This window comes from Homarus americanus, unplaced genomic scaffold (assembly GCF_018991925.1).
Source record: "Homarus americanus isolate GMGI-L3 unplaced genomic scaffold, GMGI_Hamer_2.0 scaffold25827, whole genome shotgun sequence".
Lineage (NCBI taxonomy): Eukaryota > Metazoa > Arthropoda > Malacostraca > Decapoda > Nephropidae > Homarus > Homarus americanus.
This window is the reverse complement of record NW_024738300.1, coordinates 3,468,287-3,491,338: the sequence shown is the minus strand read 5'-3', so window position 1 is coordinate 3,491,338 and position 23,052 is coordinate 3,468,287. Positions and strand designations below refer to the sequence as shown.

Here is a 23,052-nt window from a genome sequence, read left to right as displayed (position 1 = left end):
GGAGGTACTACCGCCTGAGAAGATATTGGAAGCATAATGTGTTGTCTAATGGTAGACCCTGCTGCCATATGGCATCACGAAAATTGTGATCAAGTCCCATGTTGCTCATCTGACTTTCTGCCTCATTTACACACAATTGCATGGTCTCAATTGTTTCTCTTACTAAGACAACACAACATATATAATGTATATAATTTCTCACTGTAGATTTAATTTTTTCAATTTTGTATTTATTTATGGTTATTATTTTATTTTCATTAATCTGCTATTAATGTTATTAATTGTTGTAATAATAATAGATATTATTATTATTATTATTATTATTATTATTATATTTTCGCCCCCCAGGCCGTGATGTGGGTCATTACCTGTGCCCAGGTGGGCTAATGCCCGTAAAAAAAAAAAACAGTCTAGGAGATGTAAACAGAGAAACCAGATATTAGATGAACAACTGTGTTATAGAGAAATCCGACTGTGAGAGGATTTAGGAGTAATGATAAGTAGGGGTCTTAAACCTAGTAAACAATGTGTATTTGCTCGAAACAAGGCTAATAAAGTACTTGGGTTCGTACAAAGGAGTGTTAGTTACAAGACTAGCGAGGTCATCCTAAAATATATCTTGCGCTTGTGAGACCTTACTTGAATTACGCAGTTCAGTTCTGGTCACCGCACTACAGAAAGGATATAGAATCCCGAGAAAGGATTCAGAGGAGAATGACAAGACTAATCCCGGGCATTAGGATCATTGAGTACAGAGACAGGTTACAGCATCTTAATCTGTACTCCCTCGAGAGACGTGGAGTGAGGGGCGATATGATAGAGGTGTTTAAATGGCAGTCCGGGCTAAACAAAGGTGATATAACAAGTTATCAAGCATCATCTTTAACTCGAATACGCTGGACAGCTTCAAACTTAGACTCGTTAGCTCATTTGTGGTTCGTGAGCTCGAAGTGTGATGTGTTGTGCCATTTTTTCCTGTGCCATTTTTTCCTGGACAATATTTTCCTGTGCAATTATTTCCGGTGCCATTTTTCCGAGTACCGATTTATACACTTCTGAACTGTTTTCCCAATCCATGGGATGATTATTGTTTCTAATATGAACGAAAAGTGCACTGCTTTCAGATGCCGTTCTATAATATTGTACTTGTGCTGTTTAATTATGAGTTGGGCTATTCTTAATTAATATGTTAGTAATAGTTGAGTCATGCTTCAAAAAAAAAACTATTAATGTTTAATTATTTAAGGGACTGAACTAACAGGATAAATTCATTGCGAACAGGTAGAGTCAAATATTCTTAAATGTAGGAACTTACCTAGTTTCAGTAGAATAAAAGGATTGTATAGCCCTTTTAAAACAACGATCAACAAACAATGAAGAGTACCCAAGTTTTTGTGCATTGGACTGATTGTGCACTTCTTCAATAAATTCAGGGTCACAAATACTCAAACACCTCAAAAAAGCAAAAAAAAAAAAATGACATTTTGGTAGACTCATGGTGACTCGATATAAAATGTGTAGGCTTTTTGTACACCTTAAATTTATAGTTATATCCATTTGTCATGATAAGCATGTCAAGAAATGGAAGGAGTCCATTTATTTATCTTTCAATTTTGAAGGTAATACTAGGGACAAGATAATTGAGCTTGTCTAAAAATTCCAGTGGGTTACTGTTTCTAGACCAAAGACAAAGAACATCATCTACATATCTATACCATGGAGGAATAAAGTCACCTATGTTGGGTAGTAATCTAGCCTAAAAAAACTCCATATAAATACAGGCTAAAGGAGCAGAAAGACAATTACCCATGCTCATGCCAAATATGTGTTTGTAAAACTTTCCATTTGCTCTAAACACATTATAAGTAACTCGTAACTATCAGTTTGAGAAATGTATCATGTTCAATAGTGGAATCTAACAGAGGCAACTTATCTTTAAGGAATGAAAGTAGGTCATTCACTGGTACTCTAGTGAAAAGTGAATTTACATCAAAACTTATTAATTCGCATAGTTCATTTTGTATATTGAGTTTATTAATTAAATCATTGTTGTTGTGTACATGTGAATTGGATATCTGGCTTATAAGAAGGGATAGCATCCTAACCAACCACTGGGATAATTTGTACGTAACAGAAACTGCACATGAAAGCAGTGCACTTTCGGTTCATATAAGGAACAATACTCATCCCACAGATTGGGGAAACAGTTTAGAAGTGTATAAATCATCATGTGTCACAGAAAGATTTCTGGTTGAAGCAAGTTTGATTAGAGAAATGTATTCTTTAAACCTTAGTGATGGTCAGTACAAAACTGATGATATATTACACAAATTTATTTGTCAGTGGTCCAAGGTTAAAAATGTTTTGAAAGCATTTAAGGTATACTGTATGTGTGATAGATGATTAGTGGGCCTCATATTTTTTACCTGACGTGACATGACTAGTTATGTGGCCCGTTTTTATAATCTCTTCTTATGTTTGCTGTGTGGTTGATGTGTGGATTAGTGGATGTCATGTTTTTTGACCTGACCACATGTTTTGTAAGGTCACCCTGTGTACATAAGCTCTCTCTCAGTCTTTGCAATTCAGTTGCTTCTGAAGATGTCCTGAATAAAGACGAAAGATAAGGTTCTACATTGTCTCCCTTTCCATGTGTGATTTTATCAAGATATATATATATATATTAGGGTGGTCCAAAACTATATGGTAAAAAATATAAGTAGTAATATATTGCCTCCACAAGCCTTAAAATTGTCCATTTGGTTCATAGATAAGGTCTGTAAAATTTTATCCATATTCATTAACATTTAGAGGTCAATCCATTTTGCATATTATACTTGTAGTGTAGGACTGAATTTTCTTGTCCGCATGATACAGTCTTAATATACACAACACATTATATTGGGTATATTTCAATGTATATAGCCTAGTTGCCTATTTGGAAAGGGCAAAGAGTCAAGTATTGAGTCATAGGGACTGACAATGACAGGTTGAAACAGGAAACACAGACAAGGGTTACCATTAATCAGATGAAGTTACTTATTTCATTTATATCTCATCAGTTCTACAATTATTTCATTATCAATCTAAATAGTATATTATGCAGGTTTCCATCTTGTGTCATGGCATATGAATGGCAGGCAATTATTACCTGTGAGAAATAATTAGACTTAGTTACAGATTTTGTAAGGACCCAATGCTTCAAATTCTAAGGAAGGAGTTGCTTGAATATTTGCCAGTAGCCCTGCAGGATAATCAGCCACGAGATGATTATAGGGAGTTTCTAGAACTAGCTCTTTTGTTTCTTGGTGGACTGCCAAGTAGTAAGGTTTCCTTTCGAGTTCCTGGTCCTACACACCATGCAAGATGGATGGCAAAAGGAATCTATGCTCTCAAAATCTATCTGTTCAAACATCAATTCACATTATCAACACGGGAAGAAAACAATATCACACAACTGGCTTTGTTTGTGAGCATAATGTATGTGAGATTCTGGCATGAAGCACCAATGGCTGTTCGAGCTCCATTCAATGATTTGCAGCTAATGAAGGTTTTAAAGGAATATCCTCATGAGAAAGTTGCACACGCAGCACAAGCAGCAATTAGCCGACATCTCTGGTATCTATCAGAACATCTTATCGGTCTAAGCTTATTTGATGACAGGATCGATACTGAAACCAAGAAGAATATGGTACAAAACTTCCAGTGCCCAAAGAAACAGGACTTTTCAAGGCGTATTGTCCTATCTGATGAAACTCCTATCAGTAATGTGGCCTCATTTGTTACTGAGCGTACATTAGATATTTTTGATGTTCTTACACTAGATGGCAAAGAAAGAGCACAACTGTTCTTGAGTAAGGATCCCAAAACATGGAAAGACGATGAAGTGTTTATCACAATGAGAGATCGTGCGATAAATATGAAGGTGGTGAATGACAGCGCAGAGAGGGCAATTGCTCTCATAGAGCGTTATAATGAGTCTATAACGCAAAATGAGGACCAAAAGCAGTACCTTTTACAGGTTGTTGCAGCTCATCGCAAGAAGTTACCAACGGCAAGCAAAGCTGCTATGATGAAGGGATACAAATAAAGAATGTGTATTGGTGTTCTAGAGTTATTTAGTTTGTAATTTGTAAAACTTATAATTGTATTTTGCTGAATAAAGGCAATGTGTTTATAATGTGTTTATCTAGCCCCGAAAAATCCTTATTACGTACTAAATGGAAAAAAAGAGGACATTGGATTGACCTCTAAATATGCTTTAAATGATCCAATTTTTTTCTGGGATGCATTTTGTACCTAATGGCCAAAAATAAACCTTGTGGAGAAAACGTATACAAATATGTGATATTTTGGACCACCCTAATATATATATATATATATATATATATATATATATATATATATATATATATATATATATATATATATATATATATATATATATATATATATATGTGTGTGTGTGTGTGTGTGTGTGTGTGTGTAAAACTATGCTATTGCAATAAAAAAGTATATTACATATTTAATTGTCGACTCGTTTGGTGATGCCCTTCACCTGAAAGTCTGAGGATGAGATACCTAATCTAATATACTATAGGACTAGGCGTCTGTCTGTCTGTTCTGGGCAGCCGAAACGGCACAATCGTTTTTCATCAAACTTGGTGGAAAAATCGCAAAAAAATTCGTAGAGTGGAACAAACCTGGTCCCATGTCGATGGTTTCTTTAGGAAGGCATTAATTAACGATTTTATTTACGTTGGCAAAAGATGTCGCTGTACGCTGTCTGCCGGCAGGACCATTGCAGTTATCGTACAGCTCCCTCCTCCTCCTCCCCCCACTTTTTCTCTTAGCCTATTTTTTTAATGTTGTTTGGATTATTAAGGAAGTAAGATGCGTAAATAGAAGAATAAAGAAGGGGAAACAGAAAATAGTTAGAGATAACAGGTGGGGGGAGCTGAGTTTCATCATGCGTCTGGAAGCGCAGTTTCAAGGTTACCAGAGTATTTTCGGACTTTACGAGGCTACAGTGTATACTTATTCCTGTGGCTGACTGTACATGGAAAAGGAAAAGAGATAAAAAGATAATAACAGGAATGCATGGAGAAAATAGAAAGAGGGAAGAGAAGGAGAAGAATCATTAATATCCTTAAGAGGCGAGCGAGGAAAGGAGATGGGAGAGAGGGATAGTGAGAGGTGGAGGTATGAATGGAGGGATGTGTTTTCTAAAGTTCCCAGAATACTATAATAAAATCACCTATTTAATAAGGAAGAAAAATTGCTAAATATGATGAGTAGTGTAATGGAGAGAGAGAGAGAGATATAAATAAAGATAGAGATAGTACGGATAAAAATGGAGAGAGAGAGAGAGAGAAGCGGACAAAGAAGAAATAATACAGACAGATTCAAGGACAGACAGAAAGACACACAGACTTATGAAAGACAAAGACAACTGACACATACATACAGGCAGATAGACATGACTACAGAGAGTGAATATAGACAGTGAAATAGACAGGAGGTTGACAAAAATAGACAGATTCATACATGCACAAATAGACAATATGGCAATTAACATGACAGACAGACAGACACACAGCTGACTGACTGGTTCACATAAGACAAACAGGCAGACACACGCCAACAACGGATAAGACAGACAGATTTGACGACGCAAAGAGTACAGACGGGCTTACAGTCAAACACCATGCAGACGAACAGACAGTTGGGATGGCAATAGACAGGACGGACAGACTTGAAACAGATTAGAAGGCATTTATAAACTAGAATAACACCAAATTGACCATAGCTGCGTCAGTGAGGGTAGGAGATCTTACATCCACCAGCGTAAATAATAAGACGCGTTGAAAACTAACATCCTTGCTCGGAAAGAACATCGATGGTCGGTCAGTCATGTGAGATGGGCTTAAAACTGACTAACGTAGATGATGACTATGATGACTTGACACAGGTGATGACTTAAGCAGATGGTGACTACTCTAATTAGAATCAAGGTCACTTCTCTTCATAATATAATTTATCTCGGAATGATCATCGGTGATTCATAATATTTGTTTTATGATTTTTAACCTCTCCTTATGGACGAATATTTCTTTAACTAATTATTCTAACCTTTATTCTATTCCTTCCTATAGTATACTAGATACTTACAGTACCTAGTAACCACGACCATGATTGTAACAACCATGACCATGATTATAACAACCAGGACCATCATTATAACAAGCACGACTATGATTATAGCAACCACGACAATGATTACAACAACCACGACCATGAATATAGCAACCACGACCAGGACTATAGCAACCGCAACCATGAATATTACAACCACGACCATGAATATAACAACCACGAGCCATGATTATAGCAACCACGACCATGATTATAACAACCAAGAACATGATTATAACAACCACGACCATGATTATAGCAACCACGACCATGATTATAACAACCATGACCATGATTATAACAACCACGACCATGATTATAACAACCAGGACCATGATTATAACAAGCACGACTATGATTATAGCAACCACGACAATGATTACAACAACCACGACCATGAATATAGCAACCACGACCATGATTATAGCAACCGCAACCATGAATATTACAACCACGACCATGAATATAACAACCACGAGCCATGATTATAGCAACCACGACCATGATTATAACAACCACGAACATGATTATAACAACCACGACCATGATTATAACAACCCGACCATTATTATAACAACCACGACCATGATTATAACAACCACGACCATGATTATAACAACCACGACCATGATTATAACAACCACGACTATGATTATAACAGCCACGACTATGATTATAACAACCACGACCATGAATGATTATGAACAACCACGACCATGATCAACCACGACCATGATTATAATAAACACGAAAAAGATTATAACAACCACGACCATGATTATAACAACACGACCCACGACCATGATTATAACAACCACGACCGTGATTATAACAACCACGACCATGATTATAACAACCAGACCATGATTATAACAAGCACGACTATGATTATATCAACCACGATCATGATTATAACAACCCCGACGAATATAGCAACCACGACCATGATTATAATAACCATGAACATGATTATAACAACCACATGATTATAACAACCCGACCATGATTATAACAACCACGACCATGATTATAACAACCACATGATTATAACAACCACCACCATGATTATAACAACCGCAACCATGAATACCAAAGCCACGAGCCATGATTATAAGCAACCACGACCATGATTATAACAACCACGACCATGATTATAACAACCACGACCAGATATAACAACCACGACTATGATTATAACAGCCACGACTATGATTATAACAATGATTATAACAACCACGACCATGATTATAACAACCACGACTATGATTATAACAGCCACGACTATGATTATAACACCCACGAATATGATTAAAACAACCACGACCATGATTATAACAACCACGACCATGATTATAACAACCACGACCATGATTATAACAACCACGACTATGATTATAACAGTCACGACTATGATTATAACAACCACGAATATGATTAAAACAACCACGACCATGATTACAACATCCACGACTATGATTATAACAACCACGACCATGATTATAACAACCACGACCAATTGAATTGTTGAATTGTAAAAGTTTATTTAGTCAGAAAACACAGAATACAGAGTGGATAATAATAACAATGTTAACATGGCTGAGCCAGTTGAGAACCTGAGCTCTCTTTGAGGCACCTGATATATACTATACATATATCTTAAGGAAGTATTATGTAACATTTAGTATCATCTGGAATAGTACAATAGCATGGTAGTAATAAGTACATCTCATAGTGTTACCACGGTTATCACTTCAATATTTATTTATTTTACTCTTTATTATATAATATTTTTTATTTTATTTATTTTTATTTTACTTTTTTTTACGAATATGATTATAAAACCACAACCATGATTATAACACTCACGACCTTGATTATAACAACCACGACTATGATTATAACAACCACGACCATGATTATAACAACCACGACTATGATTATAACAGCCACGACTATGATTATAACAGCCACGACTATGATTATAACAACCACGAACATGATTATATCAACCACGAAAATGATTATAACAACTACGACCATCTGGAAAACGATGTCGCTGTACGCTGTCAGCCGTTCGGCGGTCACGGTCTAGCCAAGCGTGAGCATTCGAACTTTCATGCTTCGGTAAACTGTACCACCGGACTCTCCACCAGGCACGATTGGCCCACGATCACTTGTGTGTTACTATGAACACTGTAATATGAGAACCATATTGTTGCTACAGGCCAGACAGACAGTGGAAGCAGCTCACAGAATACTAAGTTTCTGATAAACAAGGAGGCAGTGAGGTCGAGACAAACAACACTGCTTACTAAGAGAGAACGTTACCCACCTGTATCTTGAATGACTAAGAGCCATTTGAACCTAATGAACCAATAAGAACAACTTAAACTGTAGATGCCGTGGGTATGCACTTCTGCCCTTACAATTAACAATTACAATTGATGTCATCTAAAACCTATAAATCAGTGATGCAGTTTAATATGTTCCTCAGAAAAAATTATGAAACAATAACCAAAGGAATTTGTCGGATATCGTTGTCTATTATCGCTGTATCTTTCATTCTGCCTGTTTTCTCATCAGTAATGCCTCAAGTGCTTTAAATATGATATTTTCCTATCACATGCTGGTCTGGTGGTGGAGGGAGGAGATGAGAGCACTCGAGACAACACTACTACTGCTAATGGCTGTCACTGCCTCGCTGGCAGTAGTACGTCTTCCTCGCTCGTATGGTAAGTAGATACAGTTACTTCGTGTTTTCTTCTTTCCTTGTGGTTATCAGCATATATATATATATATATATATATATATTACCATTTCACAAAAATATCTCACACATTCCTTCACAACTAAAAACCTGGAACGTCAATGTGGCATTTAAAAACTCATGCACTGTTAAACAAAAGTTAATCAAGAACTCCCCCAACAACACAATTGGTTGCATTTATAAAGTTCCTTGCAAGGAATGTAATATGTTTTATTTAGGCCAGACAGGTAAAGATCTTGCAACTAGAATTAAACAACACAAATACAGTGTTAGGACAGGCCAGGAATCCAGTGCTCTGTTTGTTCATTTGAGGGATAACAAGCATCGTATTGACTGGGATAATGCCTCCTCACTATTACCTTGTAATTCAATTGATAGTAGGAACATCATAGAATCTAGTCTTATTAAACATACCGAAGCATTCAACATGAATTTAAGTAACGGCTTGTACAAACTGGACAATTTTGTAATTAATAAGATTTTTAACCAGGTGAGAAGGGCGGGTCACCTTACCATCTGACCTGACCACCAACCGTTGTGGACTATTTAAAGATTAGTAGGGTCATTACCCAATACCTGACCATTATGGACCTGGTCTCACTCTCCTCTGTATTCATACACCTTGTTTTGTACTTCTCTTTAGTCTGTACTCACCCCTGAAAATGTGAATTACACGAAAGCGCTTGGGAACTTCGTGTTTTCTTCTTTCCTTGTGGTTATCAGCATATATATATATATATATATATATATATATATATATATATATATATATATATATATATATATATATATATATATATATATATATATATATATATATATATATATGCTGATAACCACAAGGAAACAAGAAAACATGAAGTTCCCAAGCGCTTTCGTGGAAGTCTCATCTTCAGGGGTGAGTACAGACTATGGAGTAATACTTGACAAGGCTAATATATACTAGATAGCATTAACTTGCGTGCATAACCGATACATCTTTATATTTCTCTCTTTTTTTTTGGGGGGGGGGGTGGAATTCTAACTGACCATAAATGATCATGAATGGTATCATAATGCATATCATGAGTAACTTTACACTAAATCTCAGCTAACCTAACTCATATTAGGTATAATTTCGTGATTTTTATATTAAATAAAGCAAAATAAATATTAATAAATACTCCCTAATTTGCATTAATTTATAGAATTAATAAAGCAAAATTTTATCTTTTCGGCAGATCGTAAGTTTTTTTTAAGGCTTTATTTGCAATTATCTCTAGCGTGATACACACACACACACACACACACACACACAGGAGCCATAGACCCTCAGCAATTTGGTAATATGAAAACTTCCTCCACCACTCACTGTCTTGTCAGCTTTCTCGACTACATACAGTATACCGCCATCTCGAGAAACGAAAAACGTCTGTAGCTGTCGCCTTCATTGACTTCACTAAAGCATTCGACCTAGTCGATCACAATTTAATCATCAACAAAGCTATCGACCTCGGGTTTCGAAGAAGTCTTATACCATGGCTTACAGACTTCCTCAGTGACCGGCGTCAAGCTGTACGCTTTCGAGGGGCTGTCTCCACCTTTCAGTCACTCACCTGTGGAGTCCCCCAAGGCAACAAGATGGGACCACTATGCTTCCTTATGCTTATAAATGATGCCCTAAGAGAAACCCCTGCTCGCTGGAAATATGTCGACTACTCCACCATTGGGATCAGCGTCAACAATTCTGCTCCCGACTATACCGCCCTTCAGGATTTATTGAACAGTCTCCAAATCTGGGCCACCAGCAACCACGTCACCATCAACCATACCAAGACCATAGTTATGCACATCAACCTCTCCTCCGACGTTGTCCCACCCCCTTCCATTACTTTAGGTCCCAACACACTCCAGGTTGTAGAATCCACTAAGCTCCTCGGCGTCACCATGGACAAAAAAAAAAATTGGGAATCACACGTCAGTGAAGTTGTCAAATCCTCCAGTTTCCGTCTCCACCTCCTCCGCCAACTCAAATCCCTCGGAGTTCCTGCACCCAAGCTCCTAAGTGTTTACTCAACATTCATACTTCCCAATCTCACCTATGCCTCCCCTACCTGGTCTTCCTTCCTAAATGCCACACAACGTAAACACAAAGAAAAAGTGCAAAAGAGGGCATGCAAGATTATTCTCTCCCCTTCCTACTCCATATATCAAGAAGCGCTCAACACACTGACCCTCTCGGCTCTCACTGACCATTACCACGACCTCATCTGCAAATTTGGTGAGAAGCTTCTGCACCATCCTCGACACCGTCTCCTACTACCACCTGACATCCCTCGCCCGAGAAATGCTGTTCGACACCACAACCACATCCAGCCCATACGAGCACGAACTGATCGCTATAAGAACAGCCCAGTCCCCAACCATTGTAAAAAATATCAATAACTTGTAATAAACCAGTGTATTCACTCCCAGTAAATCTTACTTTTTGCATTGGTACTATGTTTAAATGCCCAGTAATTTGAGCTTTTCCCCACCTAGTTACTTATATCATATTTGTATCACTTATGTTACTTGTATATTATTTGTAAATCGAAACCCATTCCCCAATTATGTAACTGTATATTTTCAGCCTTCCGGCTGCTATGCTCTTTAATAAACCGTTAATTATTATTATTATTATTATTATTATTATTATTATTATTATTATTATTATTATTATTATTATTATTATTATTATTATTATTATTATTATTATTATTATTATTATTATTATAACACACACACACAGACGCACACACTACTTTGCTGTCACTCGGAATCAAGTATGATTATCATCCAGTTATGATACAATGATATGAGTTATTACGGATGTCACCTTCATTGGTGAATTCTGAGGTGACTAAAGAGGGCAATACGGGACCGGCATATATATTGCACGTGTGGAGGACTACATATTGTGTGGGATGGTCAGCGGCAGCGTTTTCGGACGTTGGTTCTTGTCTGCCTTGGTATGCAATCGGACTATCTCGAAAGTAATGACACTTTCTTGTGTGGGGCTCTTTCAGGCGTTACAGTGGGGAGTAATCGTCTCCCAGGTGAGGGGGTCGATTTGGCACTTTTTCGGGTTTGTCTTATGACAATCCTTATACTTTTTCAGTTGCCCGCCGGCGTTACGTTTATTATTCGTTAGGTGACTGTAAAGTAGCTGCTTTGGCAGACTACTGTCGTCCATGTGGGTAACATGGCTAGTCCAGCATAGTTGTTCATGGACAATGGTAGCCTCGATGCTTCTACAGTTGGTGTCAGCAAGATTACTGGCATATGTTCTCTTGTCTTCCAAGCGATCTCGGAGGATGGAAAGTAAACTACGTTGGCGAAAGTTTTCAAATGTCCTGAGGTTTCTCCTGTATGTGACCCATGTCTCGCTGCCATGTAGCAGGGTGGGGAAGACCACTGCTTGATATACGTGCAATTCTGTAGATAATTTCAGCTACCTACAGTTGAATACACGGGCTTGATATGAACATCTGATCCAATGATAAATTTCTTCATCGATGTCTGCAGTGGTGGACAGGTGGGAACCGAAATACTGAAAGTGGGTAACATTAGATAGGGTATTACGGTTAAGCTGGATGGATGGTGGAGGTGTGGGAAAACCAGGGGCAGGCTGAAAGGGAATGTGAGTCTTTTGTACATTCACCTCAAGGCCTAATTGTGCAACGTATATGCTTAGGTGTTCAGGATCTCCTGTAGGTTGTGTTCAGTGTGAGTTACAAGGGTAAGGTCGCCTGCATACTGAAGTTCAGTAATAGAAGCTGCCTACACTTTTGTTCCTGCCCGGAGTCGTCTTGTGTTGAAAAGACCCCTCATCCAGTACTTGATGTAATGAAGGCAGCCAAGAAAATGCAAAAGAGAGTTGGTGCCAGTAAACGTCTTTGTTTTCTCCCGTTTGGTTGGCTAAGAACTCAGACTGGGTGCCATTGTGCATGACACTGCCGCTCATGCCATTGTGAAATTGCCTCACAATGATGATGAATTTTGTGGGCAGTCAAAATTGCTGAGGGTGATTGGTGTCATATGGTGGTCTAAGGCCACATTGAGATTCTAGGAGGAAGTTTTCCGCCTCAGGAAGAATTCTGTTTTGGAGAACTCGAACAATAATCTTGCCAGCAACGGACAGCAGCGAGATCCAGCAGTAGGTGCCACAGTCTGCCCGGTCTCCCCTGTTCTTATAAATATTGACTATAGAGGCGTCTTTAAGAGCCTGTAGCATTTCCTCCTTTCTCCATATTTTCTCCAGGAGAGAGTGGAGACGGCTGGTAAGCAGACGTCCTCCTGCTTTGAACACCCCCGGCTGGGATTCCATCAGTCCGTGAGGCTTTGTTATTTTTCATCTGTCTGATGGCAGTAGCTACTTCATCTAGGGATGGAGGATAGCTGAGGTGGTTTAGCTCTGGATGCTGAGTCGCCTGCTGGGTAGTCAGGAAATCCACATCGGTGTTTCGGTTGAGCAGTGAATGGTAGTGCTCTTTCCAGCGCTGAAGGATGTCTTCTTTGTCTTTAATTAGGGAGCACTCAAACATACACACAACACACACACACACACACACACACACACACACAAGGAAACAATAATTCCACGAATAAATACATTCATAACATAATCATAGCATTATCATATAATAAATACTACACTACAATATAATTGCACTACTTTTAGTAATATTACTTTGATACAACATGATAAAAGGACAAACAATGTAAAATAAACAAACAAATGTAGGTACTTACCAAAAAGCTCTCCTATAACTGCATGTAGGAGGAGTAGAGGTGGTGGTGATAGGTGGTGAAGGTATTGGTGCTTCGATTATGCCTCGCTCGCTGTCTGCCAGCGCTCATGGGTAGTGACTAGTGAATGCATACAACTGTGTACTTTTTCCACAATTATGTCACTGTTTTCTTAACAAGTACACATATACTGCTATCTAATATACGATAGGACTAGCCGTGTGTCTGTCTGTCTGTCCGTCTGTATGTCTGTATGTGTGTCTGTACTGGGCAGCCAAAACGGCACAATCGTTTTTCATCAAACTTGGTGGAAAAATCGCAAAAAAATCGTACAGTGGAACAAACCGGGTCTCATGTCGATGGCTTCTTTAGGAAGGCATTAATTAAAGATTTGATTTAAGCTGGAAAACGATGCAAGTCTACGGACTTGGCACACCCTCATTCGCTGTATGCTGTCAGCCCACGATTGCAGTTATCGTAACGCTCCCTCCTCCTCCCCCCACTTTTTCTCTTAGCCTACTTTTTATGTTGTTTGGTTTAGTAAAGGAAGGAAGATGAGTAAATAGAAGAATAAAGAAGGGGAAACAGAAAATAGTTAGAGAAAACAGGTGGGGGGGAGCTGAGTTTCATCATGAGTCTGGATGCAGAGTTTCAACGTTATCAGACGACCTTACAGCTACAGTGTATACTTATTCCTGTGGGTGGAAAAGGAGAAGAGATAAAACTATAATAACAGGAATGCATGGAGAAGATGACTACAATAGACACAGGGTGAATATAGACAGTGAAACAGACAGGAGGTTGACAAAAATAGACAGATTCATGCATGCACAAATAGACAATATGTCAACTAAATTGACAGTCAGACAGCTAACTGACTGGTTCACATTAGACAAACAGGCAGACACACGCCAACAACGGATAAGACAGACAGATTTGACGACACAAAGATTAGAGACGGGCGTACATTCAAACACCACGCAGACGAACAGACAGTTGGGATGGCAATCGACAGAGCGGATAGACTTGAGACAGAGTAGAAGGAATTTATAAATAAGAATAACACCAAATTGACCATAGCTGCGTCAGTGAGGGTAGGAGGTCTTACATCCTCCAGCGTAAATAAGAATAACACCAAATTGACCATAGCTGCGTTAGTGAGGGTAAGTGGTCTTACATCCACCAGAGTAAATAATAAGACGCATTGAAAACTAACACCCTCGCTCAGAAAGAACATTGATGGTCGGTCAGTCAAGTGAGATGGACCTAAAACTGACTAACGTACAGTTGACTAGTATGACTTAACACAGGTGATGACTTAAGCAGATTGTGACTAATATAACTAGAATCAAGGTCACTTCTCTTCATAATATAATTTATCTCGGAATGATCATCGGTGATTCACAGTTATTTTTTTATGATTTTAACCTCTCCGTATGGCGAATATTTCTTAAATTAAATATTCTAACTTTTATTTTATTCTTTCTTATAGTATAGTAGATACTGTAAGTATCACGACCGCGACCATGATTATAACAACCACGACCATGAATATAACAACCACGACCATGATTACAACAACGACGACTATGATTATAACAACCACGACCATGATTATAACAACCACGACCATGATTATAACAACCACGACGATGATAATAACAACCACGACCATGATTATAATAACCACGACCATGATAACAACAACCACGACCATGATTATAACAACCACGACTATGGTTATAACAACCACGACCATGATTACAACAACCACGACCATGATTATAACAACCACGACCTTGATTATAATAACCACGACCATGATTATAACAACCACGACCATGATTACATCAACCACGACTATGATTACAACAACCACGACTATGATCATAACCAGGACTATGATTATTACAACCACGACCATGATTATAACAACCACGACCATGATTATAACAACCACGACCATGATTATAACACCCACGACCATGATTAAATAACCACGACCATGATTATAACAACCACGACTATGATTATAGCAACCAAGACCATGATTATAACACCCATGACCATGATTATAACAACCACGACTGTAATTATAACAACCACGGCTATGATTATAACAACCACGACCATGATTATAACAACCACGAACATGATTATAAGAACATAAGAATAATGGAATGGAGGAAACTGCAGCGGGCCTATTGACCCATACTGGGCAGTCCCGTTTATACCCAACCTCTATTGCTCATATAAGCATCCAACCTATGTTTGAAGCTATTCAGCGTATTCGAGTTAATGATGATATTTGGTAACTTGTTCCATTCATCCACTACTCTGTTTCCAAACCAGTGTTTACCTATTTCAAGCCTAAATCTAAATTTGTCTAATTTAAAACCATTGTTACGAGTTCGCTCCTGGTTGGATAGTTTGAGTACCTTTGTAATGTCCCCTTTGTTTAGCCCTGCCTTCCACTTATACACCTCTATCAGGTCGCCCCTCGCTCTACATCTCTCAAGGGAGTGCAAATTAAAATGCTTTAACCTGTCTCTATACTCAAGGTTCCTAATGCTCGGGATTAGTCTTGTCATTCTCCTCTGAATTCTTTCCAAGTATTCTATATCCATTCTGTAATAAGGTGACCAGAACTGAACTGCGTAGTCCAGGTGTGGTCTCACAAGAGCAAGGTACAGTTTTAGGATGACCTCCCTAGTCTTGTAACTAACACTCCTTTGTATGAACCCAAGTACTTTATTAGCCTTGTTACGAGCAAAAACACATTGTTTACTTGGCTTAAGGTTCCTACTTATCATTACTCCTAAATCTCTCTCGCGGTCTTATTTCTCTATGGCATCGTTGTTCATCTGGTATCTGGTTTCCCTGTTTACATCTTCTATACTGACTACTTTACATTTGTCCATGTTGAATTTCATCTGCCGTTTTTCAGACCATTCGAAAAATTTGTTTAGATCTTCCTGTAGTTTTGTGGAGCCCTTGTCAGATTTAATAACATTTCCTATTTTAGTGTCATCAGCAAATTTGCTCATGTTGCTGTCTATGCCGATATCTATGTCGTTTATGTATATAATAAATAATAATGGTCCAAGTACTGAGCCTTGGGGAACTCCACTTGTGACGTTGCTCCAATGGGACTTAGTGCCATTAATGCTAACTCGCTGTTTCCTGTCCTGTAACCACGCCCTAATCCATTTAAGGATATTACCTTTGAGGCCATGTGCTTCTACCTTTCTAATTAGTCTTTCGTGGGGGACTCTGTCGAAGGCTTTGCTAAAGTCGAGATATACCACATCATAATTGTGCCCCTCGTCCACGGATTCGAAAACTGATGAAAAGAATGTTAATAGATTAGTTAGACATGAATGCCCGCTTGTGAAGCCATGTTGGGAATCATTGATCAACTTGTGCTTCTCCAGGTGGTTTCGAATAGAGTTTGAAATAATTGATTCTAGTAATTTACCTATTATTGATGTTAGACTGATTGGGCGGTAGTTAGAGGATAGTGATCTATCCCCCTTTTTGAAAATCGGTATTACATTCGCTATCCTCCAGGATTCTGGCACGACACCTGTTTTTAATGACTTGTTAAACAACTTTGCTAAGGGCATACTAAGCACATCCTTACATTCCTTTAATACTCTGGCAAATATCTCTTCTGGACCAGGTGACTTATTAGGCTTTAGTTTGTCTATTTGCATATTAACATCGTTACTACTGTAGTCACTACTATCTCGCTTAATTTGTTTTCTTCACTATCTCTGAATAGAGTCAGTGCCTCGGGTATTATGTTTAAATTTTCGGTGGTGTAACTGTTATCAGTTAGCTCGCCGGTATCTGAACGTACTGGTCCAATCTTATCTCGTGTATTAGTTTGATACATTTGGTAGAATCCTTTGGGGGTTTGTTTTCACCTCCCCTGCTACCTTCAGTTCATAGTTCCTCTTGGCTTTTCTTATCTCGGTCTTAACCCTACCGGCCAATACCTTATAATACTCCCGGAGGTAAAATTCGCCACGAATTATCCTTCTACTTATAGCCTTCCTTTGGCCAATAATGTTCTTTAAGTAAGTATTCATCCATTTAGGGTCATTGTTGTCTGATCTGAGTTTTTTGTATGGTATGTTCTGCCTTTGTGCATTAAGTAACTCGTTATTTAAATAGTCGTGGAACTCGGCAATCTCAAATCTCGTTATTAGGTCGGTGTCATCTGTCAGGTTCACATCCAAGCGTGACACCGCCTCTCTCAGCTGCCTCTTTAAACTATCAAAGTTTGCCCTTCTGAAATCTGGGACTTTAATGGAATTCCCTTTACGTTTGACCTGAAAATCTAACTGGAATCTAATTTCTATGTGATCGCTGTTTGCAAGATCGTTCCCTACCTCGACATTGCTAATGAGGTTTTCTCTGTTGAACAGAACTAAATCGAGTATATTATTACCCCGTGTGGTTTCGGTTATATGTTGACTTAGGAAACAGTTCTGGATCGTTTCGAGGAAACCCTCTGATACTGAGTTACCCGTAAGGTCAGTCCAATCTATTTGGCCAAGGTTAAAATCGCCTACTATACAGACTTTGTTGTGTATGGAAGCCCTGCGCATTTCATCCCAGATAAGTCGCTCATTAACTCTATCAAGATTGGGAGGTCTATATATTACTCCTATGATTAATTTTTCCCTTCAGTCGATTAATTCTATCCAAATTGTTTCTGTATTCCGCTCAGTTTTTATTTCCTTATTTATTTCACACTTCAGATTATCCCTGACATATATGACTACTCAGCCTCCTTTCCTGGACGGCCTATCAGTATGGGACAATTTGTAATCCGCAATTTGGTATTCGACAGGTAACTCACGTGAGTCTAGGTTGATCCATGTTTCAGTGAATGCTATTATATCGATTTTTTCGGTACATACGAAGGCCCTAATATCATCCATTTTGTTTCTCATACTTCTACTGTTCGCATAGTAGACATTTAAGTTAGTCGTGTTCTGAGTCCTCCCTTTACCGCGTTTAGGTTTAAACTCCCTGTCTAATTTAGTTTTGTCATCATTCCTAACACTATTTCCCTGTATTCTTTCACTTAGTTTACCCGCTCCCACTACAGTCTCCTCCACCCCCGTGCCCATATGTTCCCCTAGCAGTTTAAAGACTTCGATATCTTTTGAACTGCCCCCTCTAGAGACCCAGCCAGGATTGCCAGCCCCTCCCGAGACAGGTGTACCCCATACCTAGCATAAAGGTCCCTTCTGCCGTAGAACTTGTCCCAGTTGTCAATGAATGGGACTGATATTGACTTGCAATATCCGTTAAGACGGCCGTTGACACCAACTGCCCAACAACCACGACTATAATTATAACAACCACGACCATAATTATAACAACCACGACCATGATTATAACAACCACGACCATGATTATAACAACCACGAACATGATTATAACAACCACGACCATGATTCTATCAACCACGACTATGATTATAACAACCACGACCATTATTGTAACAACCACAACTATGATTATAACAACCACGACCATGATTATAACAACGATGACCATGATTATAACAACCACGACAATGATTATAACAACCACGAACATGATTATAACAACCACGACCATGATTATAACAACCACGACCATGATTATAGCAATCACGACTATGATTTCTAATATACTATAGGACTAGGCGTGTGTCTGTTTGTGTGTGTGTCTGTTCTGGGCACAATCGTTTTTCATTAAACTTGGTGAAAAAATCGCAAAAAAATTCGTAGAGTGGAACAAACCTGGTTGCATGTCGATGGTTTCTTTTGGATGGTATTAGTTAGCAATTTTATTTACGATGGAAAACGATGTAAGTGTACGGACTTGGCGCGCCCTAATTAACTATGCAAGTCTACGGACTTGGCACACCCTCATTCTCTGTACGCTGTCACGAGCGTTCAAACTCTCACAAGGGCACGAACGTGCCCGTAATCACTTTAATATACTATAGGACTAGTTGTCTGTCTGTCTGCTGGGGGCAGCTGAAACGGCACAATTGTTTTTCATCAAACTTGGTCAAAAATCGCAAAAATTCGTAGAGTGGAACAAACCTGGTCCCATGTCGATGGTTTCTTTGGAAATGCATTAGTTAACAAGTTTATTTACGATGGAAAACGATGCAAGTATACGGACTTAGCGCACCTTAATTAACCATGCAAGTCTACGGACTTGGCGCACCCTCATTCGCTGTACTCTAGGCAAGTACAAACGTTCAAACTTTTACTGGGCACGAAGGCGCCCACGATCACTTGTTTACACTATTTACTAGCATGTGCAACATCGTTTTAGAATGTTTTTTTTTGAGTGGTACTCCACGAAACAAGGTCTGCAGAGACCAACGTCACATTCCTTACACCACATCATCACGTCCTTACGCTTAGCTGCGTACTTTGTGGTGTTAGCGCACACATAACACCGCCTTTGCCCCCTACGACCACCTGGACCAGTTGGCAGGTCGTCCAGGTTGTGACGAACAACCCAGTTACGTGCAATCAGTCTGTCAGGTAAGCCTGATTGGCTGTAACGTCGTGGTACAGCTGCCACAATGTTGCCACACTTCTCTAAGAGTTGTGTTATTACTTGTTTCTGAAAAACCCTGAGAGAGGGTTTTTTCCCGGTTTGTACACGGAACAAGTTGCAGGAACATCTTCTTGTACCACTTAAGACATTTCCTTACACTCAATTGCGCCAACTTGCATGTCACTCTTGTCCACGAGGCGCATGTTGAGATTGTAGTTCACGACAGCGTCAGGTTTTTTCATGACCTCTCCTGGGGTCCAGTCCCTTTTTCACTGGCAACCATTTCACCCATGTGAACAGTTGGCATCATCTGCACAGTATGCTTATCATGCCAGCGCATTGCAAGCATATTGTCTGCTTGCTTCAGCTGGATCTCTCCTCGGGCAGGCTTACCAGTAAACACTAGCCAATGTTTCCGGTTCTTGCGTACAGTCCCACAAGAACTGATGTCATGTTCAAGTGGGAACTTGGCCAGGGAAGGAGAGGTATAGTACTGTAATTGTTCATGTAGAGGACATGATTCCCTCCAAAGTAGCGATCCATTAGTTTCTTGACAACAGCGCCAGAGAAACCATGTGGGTCGTCCTTCGGTATGTCTACATCACTTGCAATGTAAACAATGAGATCTAAGACATACCCAGTTCGCAGTCACACAGCACAAAGAATTTGTTCCCAAAGCGATGTCGTTTGGGGGGAATGTATTTCCGAAAACAACACGTCCTTTGAAAAGCACCAGAGACTCGTCCACCACTATGTTTGAAAGGGCCTGAAGAACTTTGCAAAACGTTTCTTCAGGATCGTAAGAACTGTCCTTATTTTCCAAAGTCTGTCACCAGTCACAGGAATGTTGTTATCTATGAAGTGTAGATAACGTAGGATGGAGACAAACCGGTCTCTGGACATGAATTTTGCAAACAATGGAGTTGCTGTGATGTCATCAGGAAATATCCAATACTCCTGAAATGCTTTTTTTTCATATGTGCCTTTAGTATCAGTGATGTCAAAAATACATACAGTTCGGCATCATCGACATCACTCCATCGACGCATGTGTGGCGAGGAGCCACGGCCAAGGTCAGCGTCACACGTCTACTGATAAAATTTATTTTCTCGGATACGCAGTAAGTCCATGAAGAAAGTACAAAAATTATCCATCTCACGTGATTCCTCTGTACAAGGAAATTCAGAAGTAATTCCACCTGATGATCGTCTGAATTCAGGGATATCAGGCTGGAAATTACTGCCATCAGACCAAACAAAAGCATCCATTGTCCCTTGTCTGGGTTGCAGTGCGTGGCGTGGATACGCCATTCAGGCTGGGCCTCCCTGCCCTGGTCCTCCTCTTCCTCACTTGTTGAGACAACATCGTCTAACTCTAACTCGACGCTATCCTCTTGATCACTAGGCTGATAATCACTGCCTTCATCACCACTTTCACCAGATTCGACAACTACAGCACTCACATCAAAGAGTTCTGTCCTGATATCTAGATCATCCAACCCCGCGGCGACGACGCTTGATTGGGATGGAAGATACAGGAACTCTCCATGACCACGGGCGAATGGTTACTGACCACGCTGGGCTTACCCACTAGGGTGTGTCAATTTAGGGGGTGAACTGGCTAAATTGAAAATCGAGTAATTTGGTAGCAATTTATTGTAGTCTTTAACCATGCAAAACAATATTCTGGCATAAATTTTTTTTTATAATAAGTCCTACCTACATCAAATGGATTTTTAAATGTACATATTTGTGAATTTATAACATAACCAGCGTTTGCACACATGTTACTGTTTCAAGTTTCAAATTATTATATTTTATTATCCGTAGTCTATTTGAAAGTAACCAATGCCTTCATACTCTCTTTGCTTTGGTTTCTTGTCATCAGTAGTCTGCTTGCTATTTGTGCTTTGATGTAACCTTCTCGCCTCTCGTGGCTGTAAACATGGCCCGCTGCTTCTGTGACCATTTTCACACATCTCTCCACACTTTGAGTGTGGGAAGGCCACTTCGGCACCTGCATTGGAGTCTCTTTAAGGTTTCTCAATTCTTGGCTAGTTAGACTTGTTGTCAATGGTGGCTCTAAGACTTCCAAACTCAAGTCAACCAATTCTGACAATTTGGTGGCATTGACGTTTATTGGGGGAACTTTTCTTGAATGAAACGAACAGTCTCCCAACTGGTCGTCATCTATTAGCGTTCCTCTAATCTTTAGAATGACTTCTACAGCCTCGGTTCGGAGATTGGTACATTGACTGCAAAGCATTGCTTGCAAAACTGCTTCTGATCGAGCATACCAAGCGGACCTTCTTGCCACAGGTAACACGATGTCCCTCACTACCTTCCTCTGTGTTCTTACTAGCTGCAATTGAAACAAAAGGTGATTGGGCCCATCCACCCACATAGGATTAAGTTTCACACTAAACCACTGGGGAAGATAAACTCCAATAATAAATTCAACAATTAACCTCAAATTCTTCAGCACTTTGCCCTTCAATTCGTGTTTGGAAATCCAAATCCTGCAGAAACGAAGAGCTGTAGTCAACCAACGGCTGTGACTGACAGGTCCAATCTCCAAGAGAGCCAATGACTGAGGCACTTCTCCTGATCTTATTGCTTGGGCAATACGATAAGCATAGGATTGATCTGTGCTGAGATCTTTGATGACTCCTTCAGACAACGCCGGAAGGGGAGGGCCAATTTCGACCTTTGGAAAGGTTGTATTTATTTCTAGTTGTG

General features: G+C 39.4%; 1 protein-coding gene across 1 annotated transcript in view; it reads left to right on the top strand.

Moving 5' to 3' along the window:
* Positions 1–23,052, top strand: part of LOC121873931 (probable glutamate receptor) — a 65,971-nt gene that overhangs the window by 5,725 nt on the left and 37,194 nt on the right. The window contains exon 2 of the mRNA XM_042377810.1: positions 8,839–8,927. Coding sequence (XP_042233744.1) covers positions 8,846–8,927 — 82 coding nt within the window. The 5' untranslated portion in view covers positions 8,839–8,845. The remainder of the gene's footprint in view (positions 1–8,838; positions 8,928–23,052) is intronic.